Genomic DNA, 15,696 nt, shown 5'->3' on the forward strand with positions numbered 1-15,696 from the left:
AGTCTTAGAGCAATCGCCTCTGCATTGTATACATAGTTCAGTATTGTATAATAACTGTAAAAAATTAAGCTGACTATCACGTATCAAGTACAACTTTATAGTCAAATCGCACATTTGAAATTTCTTCCCTCACATTTTTTTGCTTTTTTTTTTATTATTTTTTTTTTTTAATAAATCCGACTGCACAGATTTCACTTATCACGGGTTCTTTTTGGAACGTAACCCCCGCGATAAATGAGGGATTACTGTACATTAAATGTCTAATTTTAGAATTATGCTGCTAAACCAAGAGGTACTCAAGCCGTTTTTTTTTTCACTGTTCTACAGCAATGACAATAAATAACCTATTCTCTTCTATTCTATACCACATTCCTGTGAGGCCCTTGTTGTTTGCTCTGCGCAAGTTATTTATTGCCTTGGCTTAAAGGTAAAATAGAAAGAGATTTAAAGCTTCTGTTGAACACATACTTTACTTAAATGTATTATCGTAGAGCCTGTCATCTAGCTGAGCAGCTATGTCTACAAACCACAAATAACACTTGCAAGAAAGTTATTTTATATTATTGCTATTAGCTCTATTTTATTCACACAGTATTTTTTTTGGGGGTGGGGGTTCTCAAACCAAAATAAGTACGACTGAAATGAAGCGGTATACTTTAATAAGTGAACTTTCACTTGCGAAATTGGTGTCAAACCTGTTATTATTGGACATTTTAATGGATTGTGCTGCAACAGCACACTTGATTGATTTTATACTGGGGTGTGTGTTTCACCTTTGAACCTGTCCCTGTGATCAGAAAACAGTGCCATTTCTTCTGCGTAGCTGTGTCTTCTTCCACATTTAAGTGGATCAGGTTCCTCCTCCTATGCACGCGCACACACACGCACACACACACACACACACACACACACACACACACACACACACACAGAGTTATTAACAAACTAACTTACACATAATTGCCCATTGGCTTGCTGTCTGTTTTTCCAGCGATCCGCTGGCTGTGTTGGCAGGTGTAGTGGCATATGCCGTTTTCAGTATCACGCATAACTAATCTGCTCAGCTTTCAGGTCTCACCGAATCTGAGCTGAGTGCCAGAGAGGAGGCTGCAGGCTCGTGAGGCAAGGAGAGAGGAGCCGGTTGGCTGATCACCACGGCGCTCGTCTCCATCTCCCGTGGGGAGGGAGGAGGGGTGCTAAAGAGCGACAGGCTCGGCCGTCCCTGCTCGCACAGGCCGTAGTTTCCCAGCGGGGCGGTTGCAGCGAAAGACTGCAAGGCCCCCGGGTCGCGATCCTCCGACGCATCGGACAAGTCTGACGAAGCGTCGTCAGCGAAGCCTAGACCACGGGAACACAAGCACAGAGCGCCGCTCCAGTCAGACCGCTCACAAGCCGTTCCGAAGGCTATTTAGTGTTGTCGTTGAATGAAAGTTAACACTTTTACTGTTCCCATCTGCGGGGCGCTGGGCAGATTAATGTGGCTTCATTCACCTGTGGAAGCGGCGGGGGGAGCGCTCCACTTGGCACTGGCTGCCGTTCCCATCTTTTGCTCCAACTGACAGATGTAGTCCATCAAGTCCTGGGGTGGGAAATACAGCCATCATTGCACACAGCGGAACGGGCCTTCCATAATCACAGCTTCAGTCGCTCGTGCTCTCATAACCCCCATATGTCTGCCACATAAAGTGGACACGCATGCTACACAATACGCTGCCTTCGCTGTTATGTAAACAGGCACTTTACAACGACTACGACACGTCAAACATTATTCCATTTGAGAGATTTATTTGACGCTCGCGACAACTACCATTGTGGCACATGATGAGCGCTTACATAAACCGGACGGGCAGTCTGAAAAACATTGGCCGTCGACACCACCCGAGTGGCGGGCCAAAGCGATAGCGCGTAGGTAACAACCAAGCTCTGCAGGCATTTTAACAGCAGCACTGACTGCCCTGAAAACCACTGATTTATATTATGCCATAAACGTTTTATACTGCGCAATAACAGCCACAAAGACAACAACGGACCAAAGATGTCCAACAACGGGGGACATTTGCAAGAGCACGATGCTTGTGTGTGCTATCGTCCCAATTTGATAATCGATCGTTTAGTGATCGCAATAATATCGCTACTGGGAACTAGAGAGTGCTACGAACTGTTACCTGGACTAAATTTAAAGCTGATAATGACTGCAATTGAATGAAGTAGCACTTTAATGGGAGTACTTGTCTCAAGAAGGGGGAAAACAACTGCTATTTACTTGTTAATCCATACAAGCCATTAAGTAGCCTCTGGACCTTATCAGCTGATTACAAAGAGAACATAAACGGTGCATTCAAGATATTCAACAACTGTGGCAACAACTGTTACTTTTTTCTCCAAACACAGGTGCTCCTTCTCCTTGTGGGCAACCCTCAGGCTGGCCTTCAGCTCCTGGAGCTCCCTGCGCATTTCGCTCAGCTGGACCTGCATATGCCATCGAGAACACGGGACAGGTCAGAGGATTCTCTCAAAGAGTGTAGCACCCCGTGCTCATTCCAAGTGACTCGAACTAGACTTGCCCAACTTGCATGAGGCGCTTGCGTGTGTACACGTTGTTGTTTTCATTGACATGAGATCTTTTGTTTCTGTGTGTCAGGCTCGGTGTTTTGGTTGGCTTGGTTTTAGTCAGAGTATGTTTGGTTTCATGCTATGTCCAATTATCATGTCATGTCTTCGTCTCCATCTGTTCTCATCAGGCCTGTTCTTACTGTCCACCAATCAGGTTTCGCCAGTCTCTGTCAGTCCATTGTTGTCGCTACAAGTCACATTTTCCCACTCACTTCATGTTTACGGTCCTGATGAGTCACTTCCTTGTTTTTATTTCCAAATTCGAATCATGTTTTTTTTTCTTTGTTAAATGGAGTATTTTATTTCCATGTGAATTGTTGGCCACTTTTTGTGATAAATAAACATTTTTGAGACTGCTCCTGCTCCCTCGTCTTGCCTCCCCTGCTTCCTTGCGCTTTTGGCTCAACACCGCCGCTCCATAAAGCACAAACTCCTGACATTTTTGTGTACAACTTTCTGCCTAAGGTTTTTTGATAAAGCAACATGGATGTTTGATATTTTTGTGAAAATTTGGCCAAAGACATCTTTAACCATTTTAGTCACAATACACACACTGATGCCTGACTGGCTGGAAATGTCCCTTTTGAATGTTATATGAAAAGGGATTTTGCTATGTGTATGCAGGATGAGACATTCAATAAATTTCATCCAGAGCCGATCCAACATTCAAAATTATTTTTCACATGCTTAGATGGCTGCCAGTGGATGGCAATCCGTCCAGGGTCAACCCTGCTTCTTGCCCAATGTCTCCTCAAACCATCTCCAGCTCACCCGCGATGCTACGTGTTAGAAGAATGTTATCTTCCTTTTATCTGCACTTGAAAACAAATGAGGTGATTTCAATAATTATTATCTTGGCAAGATTACACACAATTGTACTGCTTGTGTTGCTTTGTCTTGTAAAATAACACCGTTGTACGGAACCAGGGAAAAGAAAATGTTCAGGTGACAAATGTTGAGCGCTGACTGGGTGTTAATGACAGTGTTAGTTGACAAGATGATCCCTTTGTGGGCTTTCTCACCCTGTTGCAATCCTTTTCTCGACCGAGCTCCACCTCAAGCTTTACCCTCTCCGTCCTCTCCTCCTGGAGCTTTTCCTCAATTGTATGCATCTCGGCCGTAAGGTTCTCGAGATGCTCGTGCTCCTTCTGCCGGGCGACACACACCCGTTGGAACACTACACAAGAGAGAGACAAAAATACATTTGAAATGAGTGCCTCCACTGTACCTCTGACTTGTGCTGCAGACTTTGCTTTTCCTGAGCCCATTGAGCTCTGCCCTCTCTGAGAGCCAGACTGGAATCTGCAAGCTGCAGGGTTAGCTGGGCAGCTTGAAGGCGGGCCTGATGCAGCCCGGCCTGCCCACAATCTCTTTGGGCGACCGTTGCGCTGAGGTCGTTCTTCAGGACGTCCACGGCGCGCTCACTCACGTCCAGACGCTCCTGCAGGCTACTCATCTCCCTCAGCATTGCCTCGCTCCACGCCTGACAACAAAGACCAAAAAAAAACTCAATGTCTGTCGATCCATCTATCCATCCATCCATCTTCTGATCTTCTTAACCTCACAAGGGTCACGGGGCGTGCTGGAGCCGATCCCAGCTGTCTTCGGGCAGCAGGCAGGGGACACCCTGAACTGGTTGCCAGCCAATCGCAGGGCACACATAGACGAACAACCATCCGCGCTCACACTTAAACCTAGGGACAATTTAGAGTGTTCAATCAGCCTGCCATGCATGTTTTTGGAATGTGGGAGGAAACCAGAGTAACCAGAGAAAACCCACACAGGCACGGGGAGAACATGCAAACTCCACACGGAGAGTTGGAGGTGCAGGAATCGAATCCTGCACCTCTGCACTGTGAGGTAGACGCGCTAACCAGTCGACCACCGGGCCGCCCATGACTCAATGTTATGTTCAAAATTCTTGTTGTGCTTTTGACTAAAAGTTCACAATGAGATGTGTGGAATTTGGCCTAAATATATCAAATGTTTGCCAGTATAACAACAATGAAAATATAATATGGAGTGGGTCTTCCCATCCACTGCGTCTTGGAAAGACTTGCTACAAAATGTTGCCGTGTGTACCTCTTATCTAGTCTAACCCAAATGGGGTTGAGGTGAGTGTTCTGTAAAGGCCAGACAAATTATTCAACACCAAAATGATCCTCAGGCGTGGCTTTTAGGGCCTTGTATTTGTGCACTGGAGCAGTCATACTTGAGAGGTGCCTTTGGATTTGTCAATGTGATTTCCACAGACCTCTTTCCTGTGGGCTGCGGTGAGTTTCTGGGTGAGGGTGCTGATAGTGTTCTGGAGTTGTAGCACACTGGCGTCCCTCTGGGCCAGGGAGTTCCTCACGTCCTGGAATTCCTTGGACAAACTTCGAAGATCACCTTCCGTCTGTTCCTGCTTGGTCTAAATGCAGACCGTACATGTGAGAAAAACAAGAAAGACTCACACGAAACCTTGTCATCTTACAAGAGAGCACCTGCAGTATCTTTCTGTCAATCTGCTCTGCTTTCCACTGGGCCGCTGCCCTTTTCGCTCTTTCCTTTATCCTGCACACATTCAACGGGATGTACAGACTTGTGTAAAGAATCCTTTTTGTTTGTTTGTTTTTCCCACAAAAAAAGTACAAATAGTTACTCACCTTTCCAACTCTGTCTCTTGGTCCAGAGCTCTCTGTGTCAGAGTTTTGATGTGAGCTCTGCCCTCTCTGAGAGCCAGACTGGAATCTGCAAGCTGCAGGGTTAGCTGGGCAGCTTGAAGGCGGGCCTGATGCAGCCCGGCCTGCCCACAATCTCTTTGGGCGACCGTTGCGCTGAGGTCGTTCTTCAGGACGTCCACGGCGCGCTCACTCACGTCCAGACGCTCCTGCAGGCTACTCATCTCCCTCAGCATTGCCTCGCTCCACGCCTGACAACAAAGACCAAAAAAAAACTCAATGTCTGTCGATCCATCTATCCATCCATCCATCTTCTGATCTTCTTAACCTCACAAGGGTCACGGGGCGTGCTGGAGCCGATCCCAGCTGTCTTCGGGCAGCAGGCAGGGGACACCCTGAACTGGTTGCCAGCCAATCGCAGGGCACACATAGACGAACAACCATCCGCGCTCACACTTAAACCTAGGGACAATTTAGAGTGTTCAATCAGCCTGCCATGCATGTTTTTGGAATGTGGGAGGAAACCAGAGTAACCAGAGAAAACCCACACAGGCACGGGGAGAACATGCAAACTCCACACGGAGAGTTGGAGGTGCAGGAATCGAATCCTGCACCTCTGCACTGTGAGGTAGACGCGCTAACCAGTCGACCACCGGGCCGCCCATGACTCAATGTTATGTTCAAAATTCTTGTTGTGCTTTTGACTAAAAGTTCACAATGAGATGTGTGGAATTTGGCCTAAATATATCAAATGTTTGCCAGTATAACAACAATGAAAATATAATATGGAGTGGGTCTTCCCATCCACTGCGTCTTGGAAAGACTTGCTACAAAATGTTGCCGTGTGTACCTCTTATCTAGTCTAACCCAAATGGGGTTGAGGTGAGTGTTCTGTAAAGGCCAGACAAATTATTCAACACCAAAATGATCCTCAGGCGTGGCTTTTAGGGCCTTGTATTTGTGCACTGGAGCAGTCATACTTGAGAGGTGCCTTTGGATTTGTCAATGTGATTTCCACAGACCTCTTTCCTGTGGGCTGCGGTGAGTTTCTGGGTGAGGGTGCTGATAGTGTTCTGGAGTTGTAGCACACTGGCGTCCCTCTGGGCCAGGGAGTTCCTCACGTCCTGGAATTCCTTGGACAAACTTCGAAGATCACCTTCCGTCTGTTCCTGCTTGGTCTAAATGCAGACCGTACATGTGAGAAAAACAAGAAAGACTCACACGAAACCTTGTCATCTTACAAGAGAGCACCTGCAGTATCTTTCTGTCAATCTGCTCTGCTTTCCACTGGGCCGCTGCCCTTTTCGCTCTTTCCTTTATCCTGCACACATTCAACGGGATGTACAGACTTGTGTAAAGAATCCTTTTTGTTTGTTTGTTTTTCCCACAAAAAAAGTACAAATAGTTACTCACCTTTCCAACTCTGTCTCTTGGTCCAGAGCTCTCTGTGTCAGAGTTTTGATGTCCTCCTGCAATTGTTCAATTTGCAATTTGTTGGCCTCCCTCGCGTCCAAAAAAGCCCTTTTTTCTTGTGCAAGGCATTCCCCCAAAGCCATTTCCTCCTATGTGACCAAAGGCAATGTTACAAGGATATGTCTCTGTTCTCAACACATACTTACCTAAAATGTTATAAAATAAATTATATACATTTATACATATGTAACAGAGTGACACATGAAATTTATTAAATTATGACAAAAGTGACGGATTCATTTCTAATTTAATGACAATATTTCACTTTGTTTTTCCTGTTTCTACGGTGTGGTGTATTTAATTACTTCCCTGATTTGTCCCGAGTCCAAATTGCTTTTTGTATTGTTATTTAAGTTTTGTCGAATGGAAGTTTTTACTCATTGAGTTAATAGTGCTTTTCTGTTGCGCAGTTATTTCTGAGACCGAAATGCCCCGTGACTTCACCTATCCCTCCCGCCATACTGTGTTGCAGTAATAAAAAGAGAGAAAAGCCACATCCCAGTGTCTGATCTTATTGAAGCGGCAGCGACGTGGAGCTCAAGACCATCACAGTTGTGACTCCCGTCACATATATATATATATATATGTGTATGTTTATATGCATATGTATATATATGTGTGTATATATATATGTATATGTGTATGTATATGTATATGTGTATGTATATATATATGTGTATATATATATATATACATATAAACCAGGCAAACCATACTTAGTTTTGAACAAATGTAGCATTGTCACTTTAAAAGCAGCGCTGGATTAAAAACTTGTGGGAACATGTAGTATATATATATATTTCCATCCTACAGAGATCCTGCTATTTAGAGGTTAAATGCTCAGATGTGGTTTTATGTGGGCACCAAAAACAATATCCTCCTCAGAATATTTTTCCAGAGCGTGAGTTGTTAAACTATTTTTTAGGGCTGATGAAGTTTGCAGTGGTGTAGAGTTGCCGCCGATCAGACTAAAAGCTGTTCATTTTAATTCCGTCGAGTTGCCAAATTAGGTGACCCAAATACTGTCGGCAGCTGTCGGCGTGATACAGTGCCATCGTACACCACAGCAAAGCAGAAAGATAGGAAATAACAACATATTGTTCAGCTACTACCTTTCTGATTGAGTCAATCAAAATTAAGCCTTCTTCTTTTTAGCAAGGCACAATATTTGCTTGAGCTTTTGTCTGTGAATACACCTTGTGCTGTCTTGCCAGCTCCTCATTTTTTTCCTGGCTCCTCTTCAGTTCTTCATGCAGCCTGCTAATGTCGGAATGAAGCTCTCGGTGAAGTCTGCTCCAGGCAAGCCTCTCTCTGTTGAAGTCTTCCCTCTCTTTCTCCTTTTGCTTGTTGGCTACCTCTTGCATCTGCAGCAGGTCAGCATGCTCTCGTAAACATTCTTGCAGTCGGCTCTGATGAGAGAAAGGATAGAAATTGCATCTATTCTCCTGGCTACTCAGCTTTGTATTGGTAATTTTCATTCTCTACCTTCAGTAGTTCAGTCTGAGGTACGACGAGCAGAATATCTGTGCCTTCTTCCTCCCCATGTGGCTCCTCCTCAACAGTCACCAGATCCTCCAGGGGTTTCGGGGCGCAAAAGGTGAATTTAGAGCTTTGGGAGCAAACTTCCCCTTTGGCGTCAATGTACACAAATTCATACTCTTGGGCACTTGGGTTGGGAAGGTAAGATGCTACAAAGGGGTTGATAAAATAAAAAACATGTATGTTAGTTTACAAATAATGACCAACGCTGTCATCAGATTACTTGCAAAATCTATCGGTATTGACAATAAAATCTGTATTTAACTTTTTCAACGAATGATGCACAATCTGGAAGGACAATCTTACATATATTAATTTAACAACATCCAAATGCATGCTAAATGCGACAGCCGGGAGAGGCTCCAGCACAACTGCAACCCTCGAGAGGAAAAGCGGTTCGGGTAATGGATGGATGTTAAATGCTAACTGGCCTTTTTAGGTTTGCAATGGAGGTAACTATACAGCAGAGGCATCTTAGTTGAACATTTTTATTATGATGGCTACAGTGTGGTTCTGCAGCTGAAAGGAACGATCATACCGAGCATTTCTAAACGATCAAAATGAGCACTGTTATCCTTGTGACAGCATAATTTATGTTACCACTTATTAATTAGATTTCTTGTGGCTTCGTGAGTAATGACAGGTCATTTGGAAATCCTCAAAAACCTTCCATTTTAGATATGTTTCCCATAAAAAATATTTTATAAAAAAACAAAACAACAAAAACAGCTAGGTAAGACTGAAGCATGTTCTATATCATCGTCCAAATCGCATAATTGCCTAAGTCCTTTTTCAATATTTTGGGAAAATGAGAAAAAAAAACCCACAATTTTCAGAACACACATTGGTATATTTTTTTTACAGGGACAATTTTTCCTTTCGCTTGTTCACCCATTTGGTTGAAGTTTTTGTTATCCCCCCCAAAAAATGTAGAGATATCTATCAGTGGCGGATGCTGGTCTGTCAAGGAGGGGAAGCTCAATTTCGGCCTACATCATAAAATGTGTCTGTTTATTTATACGTGGATTCTACTCTCCATTCCTTTTCAAGAAAATTATCAGTGAGCCTGTCATACCAACAAGGCGTCTTTTCCAGGGACTTAACTAGTGTCCTGCAACTACAGCAACTACAATAAAACCCACCAGTAATAAAAGATTAATTCGTCGCTTATCGTTTTCAACAAAGAGAGTGTCGCTCAGATGATTAGAAGAAGTCTCCAGTTCAACTCAGAACAGAATGAGCATTGAAAATTGCTCCCACGATGCCTACACCAAAAGATCGGTGATTGGCTCATTTCGCTGTCAATCCAAAAGAGATTCAGGCTCAGACAGATCATCCAATCATCATGCAGAAAAGCTCAGCGTCCGGGCCAGCCCATAAATGCCCACTGTCCATAGACTCCCAGAGACGCTGAGAGTCCGATGGGCGGGACAAAACCAGCATTTATCCAATGAGTCATCTTGTTTCAATGCATTGGGACAACCTACACTGAACTCTCGAGACGGCCAGCGTCTGCGCTGTATCCGCTCGCTCGGCGTCCACACAGTTTAAAGCGCAGTGAAGCTGCTGGAACGAATGAGAAGAGAGTCGCGTCGTAACCAGTAATAAGAAGCTGATTCGGAACAAAAGTTGAGTGCATTGGAGTGCATATTTAGTCAATGACATGTACACACAATTGTATGTACACACATGTATTTGATCACTTATTTTTGGACATTTTAGGGGAAGCTGAGCTTCCCCCTTGCAGTCATAGAGCATATATATATATATTGTTTTCCAAAAATATTGAAAAAATGGCAATTACTCCAAAGTTAGGTGGCCGACAATATGTATATATACGTGTAATATATATGCTCACACAGAATCTGCTGTCAGTCACAGCTCACACACACACACACACACACACACACACACACACACACACACACACACACACACACACACACACACACACACACACACACACACACACACACACACACACACACACACACACACACACACCAAGCACCCAAAATGTTTCCAAGTAGTTTGGCACCAATACCGGTTTAGACCACTAGGGGCAGCAGATGAGTCAATACAGGGGAGCCAAAGGAGTAGGCCTCAATTATTTACTGTGTTGCTTTCTGGAAATCCTGACCTGGAAACCGGTCTAAATTGATCAAATATTGTCACTACCTTACTTTGATACAATAATTCATTGGAATAATGCAGAGAATAATCAGATCTAAAACTATTTGTTAGTGACAGCACTAATTCTCGCTAGCTATGGCACCACATGCTATACTGGCCGGAAGATCGCTCTTTGGCTGTCAGGCTTGCTCTGGATCATAACTAATCACATCAATTTAGAGTGACAGGATGTTTTATAACTATTAACTAACTACACTTAGCTAGCCAAAATTCCGCAGTGTGTATCTGTCTACGCTGATTTCAGGGTCACCTTCTTTCCCTGTATCTTATTCTTGTTGTCTTTCCTTCTTTTTTTTTTTTTTTTGCATCTCTTTCCTGATGTGCCAAGAGTCCTGCCTGCTTAAGTGCCTAAATACAAACCATAAAATAAGATAAACGAATATAACTCTGCAACACATTAATGGGGAACAATTTACGCAAATTCCCCTCAACAATGAACATGCAGCAACGAGAGGTGGATGGCAAAGCCGACAAGGAAATCAAGCAGCAACATTTATGAGCTGTATTATAATTCACTGCGACAACATGGGTCACATTTGGGGCATTTTTTTTTTTTAACTGCATCACTGATGAGAAACAACACACAATTCGTTTCTTCCCTTCTGCGACTCTTTCAGTGAAGACTACGAATGACGATCTGCTCAGGTTTGTGATGAATCTCTCCTGCATGCATGCATCATCTGCTGTACCTGTGCCCTTCACATTGAATCATGCTCATCAGCGGCCACTGACACCCTGCAGCCCGCTGCCCCACGCCGTTGTCTTGGCCACTGTCATTAATTCACCATCATGCCTGAAGAAAGGCATTCAACCAAGTGAATCATAACAACCCTGATTTTGCCACAGTCTGAAGTATTATAAAACTCCCCTGAAGGTTGATCAGTTAGAGTTCACCCTGTTCTCTATGTTGACAAAATTCGCATAGTAAAAAAAAATGCAACACCAAAGATATGGGTTGTTTTTAAAGGGCAACATAAAACCATCAAAGATGCAATGTAGTGCAGCAATTGCAAAAAACAAAATTGTATTTTAGTGATGCATGATCAGTGGCCTAATCACGATTATTGTCTAATACGAGACGTTTACAACAATATTAATGCTCATTTCATTTGTGACTGACAATGTATAATTCACACCGATGACAAAATTTTCAAGAACGAGTTTGCAAAGATGTGCTGCACCTTTCACAATAGCTCGGTCCACGTCAAGTGCCTCAAAACTGAAAATGAATGCAAAAGCTTTGAGACAGCGCTCACTTTGTGTCACAATCTCATGAGATAGTGCTTATTGACCGAATGAAGTGTCAGCTGAATTTATATTGTCATGGAGTGGAGTTGTTGTTTGCACAGCTGCATTTCTACCTCGGTGTAAGTAGCAGTTTTCAAATGCATCCATCCGTTCATCAGCTTCAAATTGTGGAATTTGATGGAGAGGAAACAAGTACCCTGGAATTGAACACAACAGTTGACCTCTGTTCGCTCTTCATAGTTGGCTGGGGCCAGTGCCCAAACAAACGTGTGGTAGTCCTTCACTGACGACCATCCCACCTGCACACAAAGGACTGGGTTGAAGCAGCATCCATACATTGTGTAGCATAGTGTGAATGTGTGGACAATACCTTAAAGAGGCCAATCCAGTCACTGCTGGCCCAGGTGTGCAACGAGCTGAGTGTGTAGTGGCAGTCCACTCTGCTCTGAGGGAAGTAGCTGCAGCCCACGTTACGGAACTCCACCGGTGCAGTGGTTTGCATGGTAACACAACTCAAAGGCACTTTGTTTTCACAAGGGGGCGGGATCACAGGGCAATGTTTTCAACAGAGGCTACACAGAACAAATCCAAACAGACAAGTGCAGTCAATGAGCTCAAGAAAGCAAGAGGTGCCAATTTGACACATGTGATTGACCGGTTGTGGAAGAAGATCCGCTCTCTCGCACATGCCAACCAAGGACAGCACAGCTAAAAATCTCCGTGACATCTTACATATTTGTTAGCCGGGCAATTTCGGTCAGCATTTCGGCTTGCAAGCCATTGTACACCGTTCCCACGTGTGGGAGTGCCACGAGGTGTCTGATTGAGCTCCCCAGCACGAGCCAACCAAAGGATCCATGTGCACGTCAGTCCTTCCTGTCTAAGGTTTTCCCATTCTGCTTCAAACTTTGAGAAGGACTCTTACTTTCCTCAACGTATTTTTCTTTTTCTAGACACTGCATGCCATGTTTTCCTCCCCTAGGTCACAAGATGGCATTTAAATATATAAATATAGAGGGGCAAATGGCTATTGAACTTCCCGTCGTTTGAACACAAACTAACAACATACCATTATGTAGGATATGTGGTGCACAACGTGAGCCAGGTGACGGATGTTTAAGTCGCAGCATGCATGCGAGGTTTCACGTTACACGGGAGGAAGGCTGGAGGCCCCACAAGAGGGCTCAACTTTGAAAGTGCTGCCTGCCTGCGAGTCCAAATATCACTAAAAACACACGTCGAGTTCGCAGAGCGTTCAATCGTCTTTGAAGAATGTTGCGTCTTGGGATGGATGTTAAGTTAGTTAACGTGTTGAACGTGATAACAACAAACGTCATCATGGACACTAAAGCGCATCTGCGCACTTAGTATGCCAACCGTCCTTTTGAACATCATCCTCACCTGTAACGGCATCCACTTGTCAATCTGGACCGTTTAATGTACACAATTACTACACGACCACGATCTGAGATGGCCAGTCGCGTCTCTTCTGCTCAGGCTCCGTTGCTCCACGACCCCCACAAACAATAACAAAAAGCAGCCCGAGCGTGACAGATTTCGTCTGCGTGTGAGGAATTGTGGTAGTTGTAGTTTACCGGCTCTCTCGGGCGGCGCTCTGTCTTCGCTTTTAGACTACAAATCCCACAGTCCACGTTGAGTTACTGAGGTCATGTGTGCGGCGTAATATGAAGCTTGTCACCGCCTTGCGCTGTTTTTCTCTGAGGAAGTCAACCTGGATGGTATGCAAGCCCTTTAAACGACAAAAAAAAAAAAAAAAAAACTTGCCATTGTTTGCTGTTATTCAGGAAATTGTGATCACGTAGATTTCTGGTGGAAACCACTGAAGATGTGAAAACTGTCATTCTTTTAATCTTTTACCACCGCACACCAATGTGTTCGCTGTAAAAAAAAAAAAAAAAAAAACTTAAGGTGCATTTGACCGTTGAGTAGGATGTTACATGTTGTTGTTTTCATTGAAATAGTTTTTTAAATGAATATAACAATTTAGAAAGGACCAATACTTTGAGCTCTCAATCAGGCATTCTTGAGAGATGCTGAAAAGCTTTGGACGCGGACGGTCGATTCACAACAGCTGCCGTGCATTATTTTGCTATACTGCTGCTGCACAACAGATGGCAGTATACCATTTAAAGGCCCAAATGCTTTATGGAAAGCGCTTTTACGCATGCACGGTCGCGCGCTCACGCGCACACACACACACACACACACACACACACACACACACACACACACACACACACACACACACAGTACATATATGCATGTACCTATACATATGTACATATATACACACTCATATATACAGATAGATAGATGCTCATTAAGAAATTAGAATATCATGAAAAAGTTTGACACATTTCAAATGTGAATTCATTTTAATTTAGATGCCTATATCTGAAAACTAATGAAAAACCCAAATTCACTATCTCAGAAAATTCGAGTAATACATAAGAATACACAAACAAAGGAGCGTGAGAAATGTTGGCCAACCGAAAAGTATAAACATGAAAAGTATGTTCATGTACAACACTCAAGGTGTAGTTGGAGCTCTTTCTGCTGAATTACTGACGCAATGCGACGTGGCATCAAGTCGATCAGTGTGTGGCACTGCTCAGGTGTTGTGAGAGCCCAGGTTGCTTTGACAGTGGCCGTCAGCTCTTCTGCATTGCTGGGTTTGGCGTATCGCATTTTCTTCTTCAGAATGCCCCTTAGATTTTCGATAGGGTTAAAGTCAGGCGAGTTTGCTGGCCAGTCAAGAACAGGAATACCATGGTCCTGACACCAGGTACTGATAGCTTTGGCACTATGTGCAGGCGCCAAGTTCTGTTTGTAAAATGAAATATGCATCTCCATAAAACTGGTAAGCAGCAGGAAGCATGAGGTGCTCAAACATTTCCTGGAAGATGGCTGCGTTGACCTTGGACTTCAGGAAACACAAAGGACCAACACCAGCAGATGACATAGCACCCCAAACCATGACTGACTGTGGAAATTTGACACTAGACCTCAAGCAATGTGGATTCTGTGACTCCCTTTGCTTCCTCCAGACTCTGGGACTCTGGTTTCCAAAGGAAATGCAACATTTGCTTTCATCAGAGAACATGACTTTGGACCACTCAGCAGCAGTACAGTCCTTTTCGTCTTTAGCCCAGGCTTCTGATCCTGTTTGTTGTTCAAGAGTGGCTTGACACAAGGAATGCGCCAGATGAAACCCAGGTCTCACAGACGAATTTCACTTTATTAAATTTAGATAGATAGAGATAGTGAATTTGGGTTTTTTGTTAGTTTTCAGATATAATCATCTCAATTAAAATGAATTCACACTTGAAATGTATCAATCTGTGTGGAAGAAATGTATGTATGACACAAGTTTCACTTTTTGAAAAGTATGACTGAAATATGTGAACTTTTTCATGATATTCAAATTTTTTGACAAGCACCTACCTATACACACACACACACACACACACGTACATACATATACCTTATATACATATATATACAGTGTATAAAACATCTATCTATCTGTAGATAGGTAGATAGATACATAGATAGATTAAGATAACCTTTATTTGTCCCACACTGGGGAAATTTGCAGTCTACAGAAGCAAAATTGGGGGGGGAGGGTAGAAAAGAAAAAAACAAAGTGTTGCATGCACAAAAAAAATTTTCAGAAAAAGAATTGTACACAGTATAGAATGCAATATATGCATATATGCATCTTATATAATACATACATCATCATACATAAGGTGGTTGTGCTATTTACAATGGTTACAGGTTTTCATGCATGTTTATTCAGCAGCCCGACAGCAGTTGGTAGGAACGAGCGGCGGTATCTCTCCTTCTTGCAGCGCGGGTGTAACAGTCTCTGGCTGAAGGAGGGTACCCAGTGCTGTCAGGGCGGGCTGGAGGGGGTGGGAGGGACTGTCCATCATAGCTTTTAGCT

General features: G+C 43.7%; 2 protein-coding genes across 2 annotated transcripts in view; one reads left to right on the forward strand and one right to left on the reverse strand.

Moving 5' to 3' along the window:
- rarga (retinoic acid receptor gamma a) overlaps window positions 1–925 on the forward strand; it is a 65,475-nt gene extending 64,550 nt beyond the window's left edge. Inside the window, exon 8 of the mRNA XM_019895595.1 lies at window positions 902–925. The gene's annotated coding sequence lies outside the window, so the exon portion shown is untranslated. The remainder of the gene's footprint in view (window positions 1–901) is intronic.
- Window positions 1–13,302, reverse strand: part of calcoco1a (calcium binding and coiled-coil domain 1a) — a 19,298-nt gene extending 5,996 nt beyond the window's left edge. The window contains exons 1-14 of the mRNA XM_019895599.1: window positions 13,128–13,302; window positions 12,097–12,248; window positions 11,923–12,025; window positions 8,232–8,434; window positions 7,943–8,155; window positions 6,687–6,835; window positions 6,525–6,594; window positions 6,296–6,451; window positions 3,842–4,096; window positions 3,636–3,761; window positions 2,374–2,469; window positions 1,492–1,579; window positions 1,079–1,338; window positions 774–864 (exon numbers count right to left, since the gene is read on the reverse strand). Coding sequence (XP_019751158.1) covers window positions 774–864; window positions 1,079–1,338; window positions 1,492–1,579; window positions 2,374–2,469; window positions 3,636–3,761; window positions 3,842–4,096; window positions 6,296–6,451; window positions 6,525–6,594; window positions 6,687–6,835; window positions 7,943–8,155; window positions 8,232–8,434; window positions 11,923–12,025; window positions 12,097–12,228 — 1,942 coding nt within the window. The 5' untranslated portion in view covers window positions 12,229–12,248; window positions 13,128–13,302. The remainder of the gene's footprint in view (window positions 1–773; window positions 865–1,078; window positions 1,339–1,491; window positions 1,580–2,373; window positions 2,470–3,635; window positions 3,762–3,841; window positions 4,097–6,295; window positions 6,452–6,524; window positions 6,595–6,686; window positions 6,836–7,942; window positions 8,156–8,231; window positions 8,435–11,922; window positions 12,026–12,096; window positions 12,249–13,127) is intronic.
- Between the last annotated feature and the right edge of the window lie 2,394 nt (window positions 13,303–15,696).

Source organism: Hippocampus comes, unplaced genomic scaffold (genome assembly GCF_001891065.2).
Source record: "Hippocampus comes isolate QL1 unplaced genomic scaffold, H_comes_QL1_v1.1 scaffold113, whole genome shotgun sequence".
Classification (NCBI taxonomy): Eukaryota; Metazoa; Chordata; class Actinopteri; order Syngnathiformes; family Syngnathidae; genus Hippocampus; species Hippocampus comes.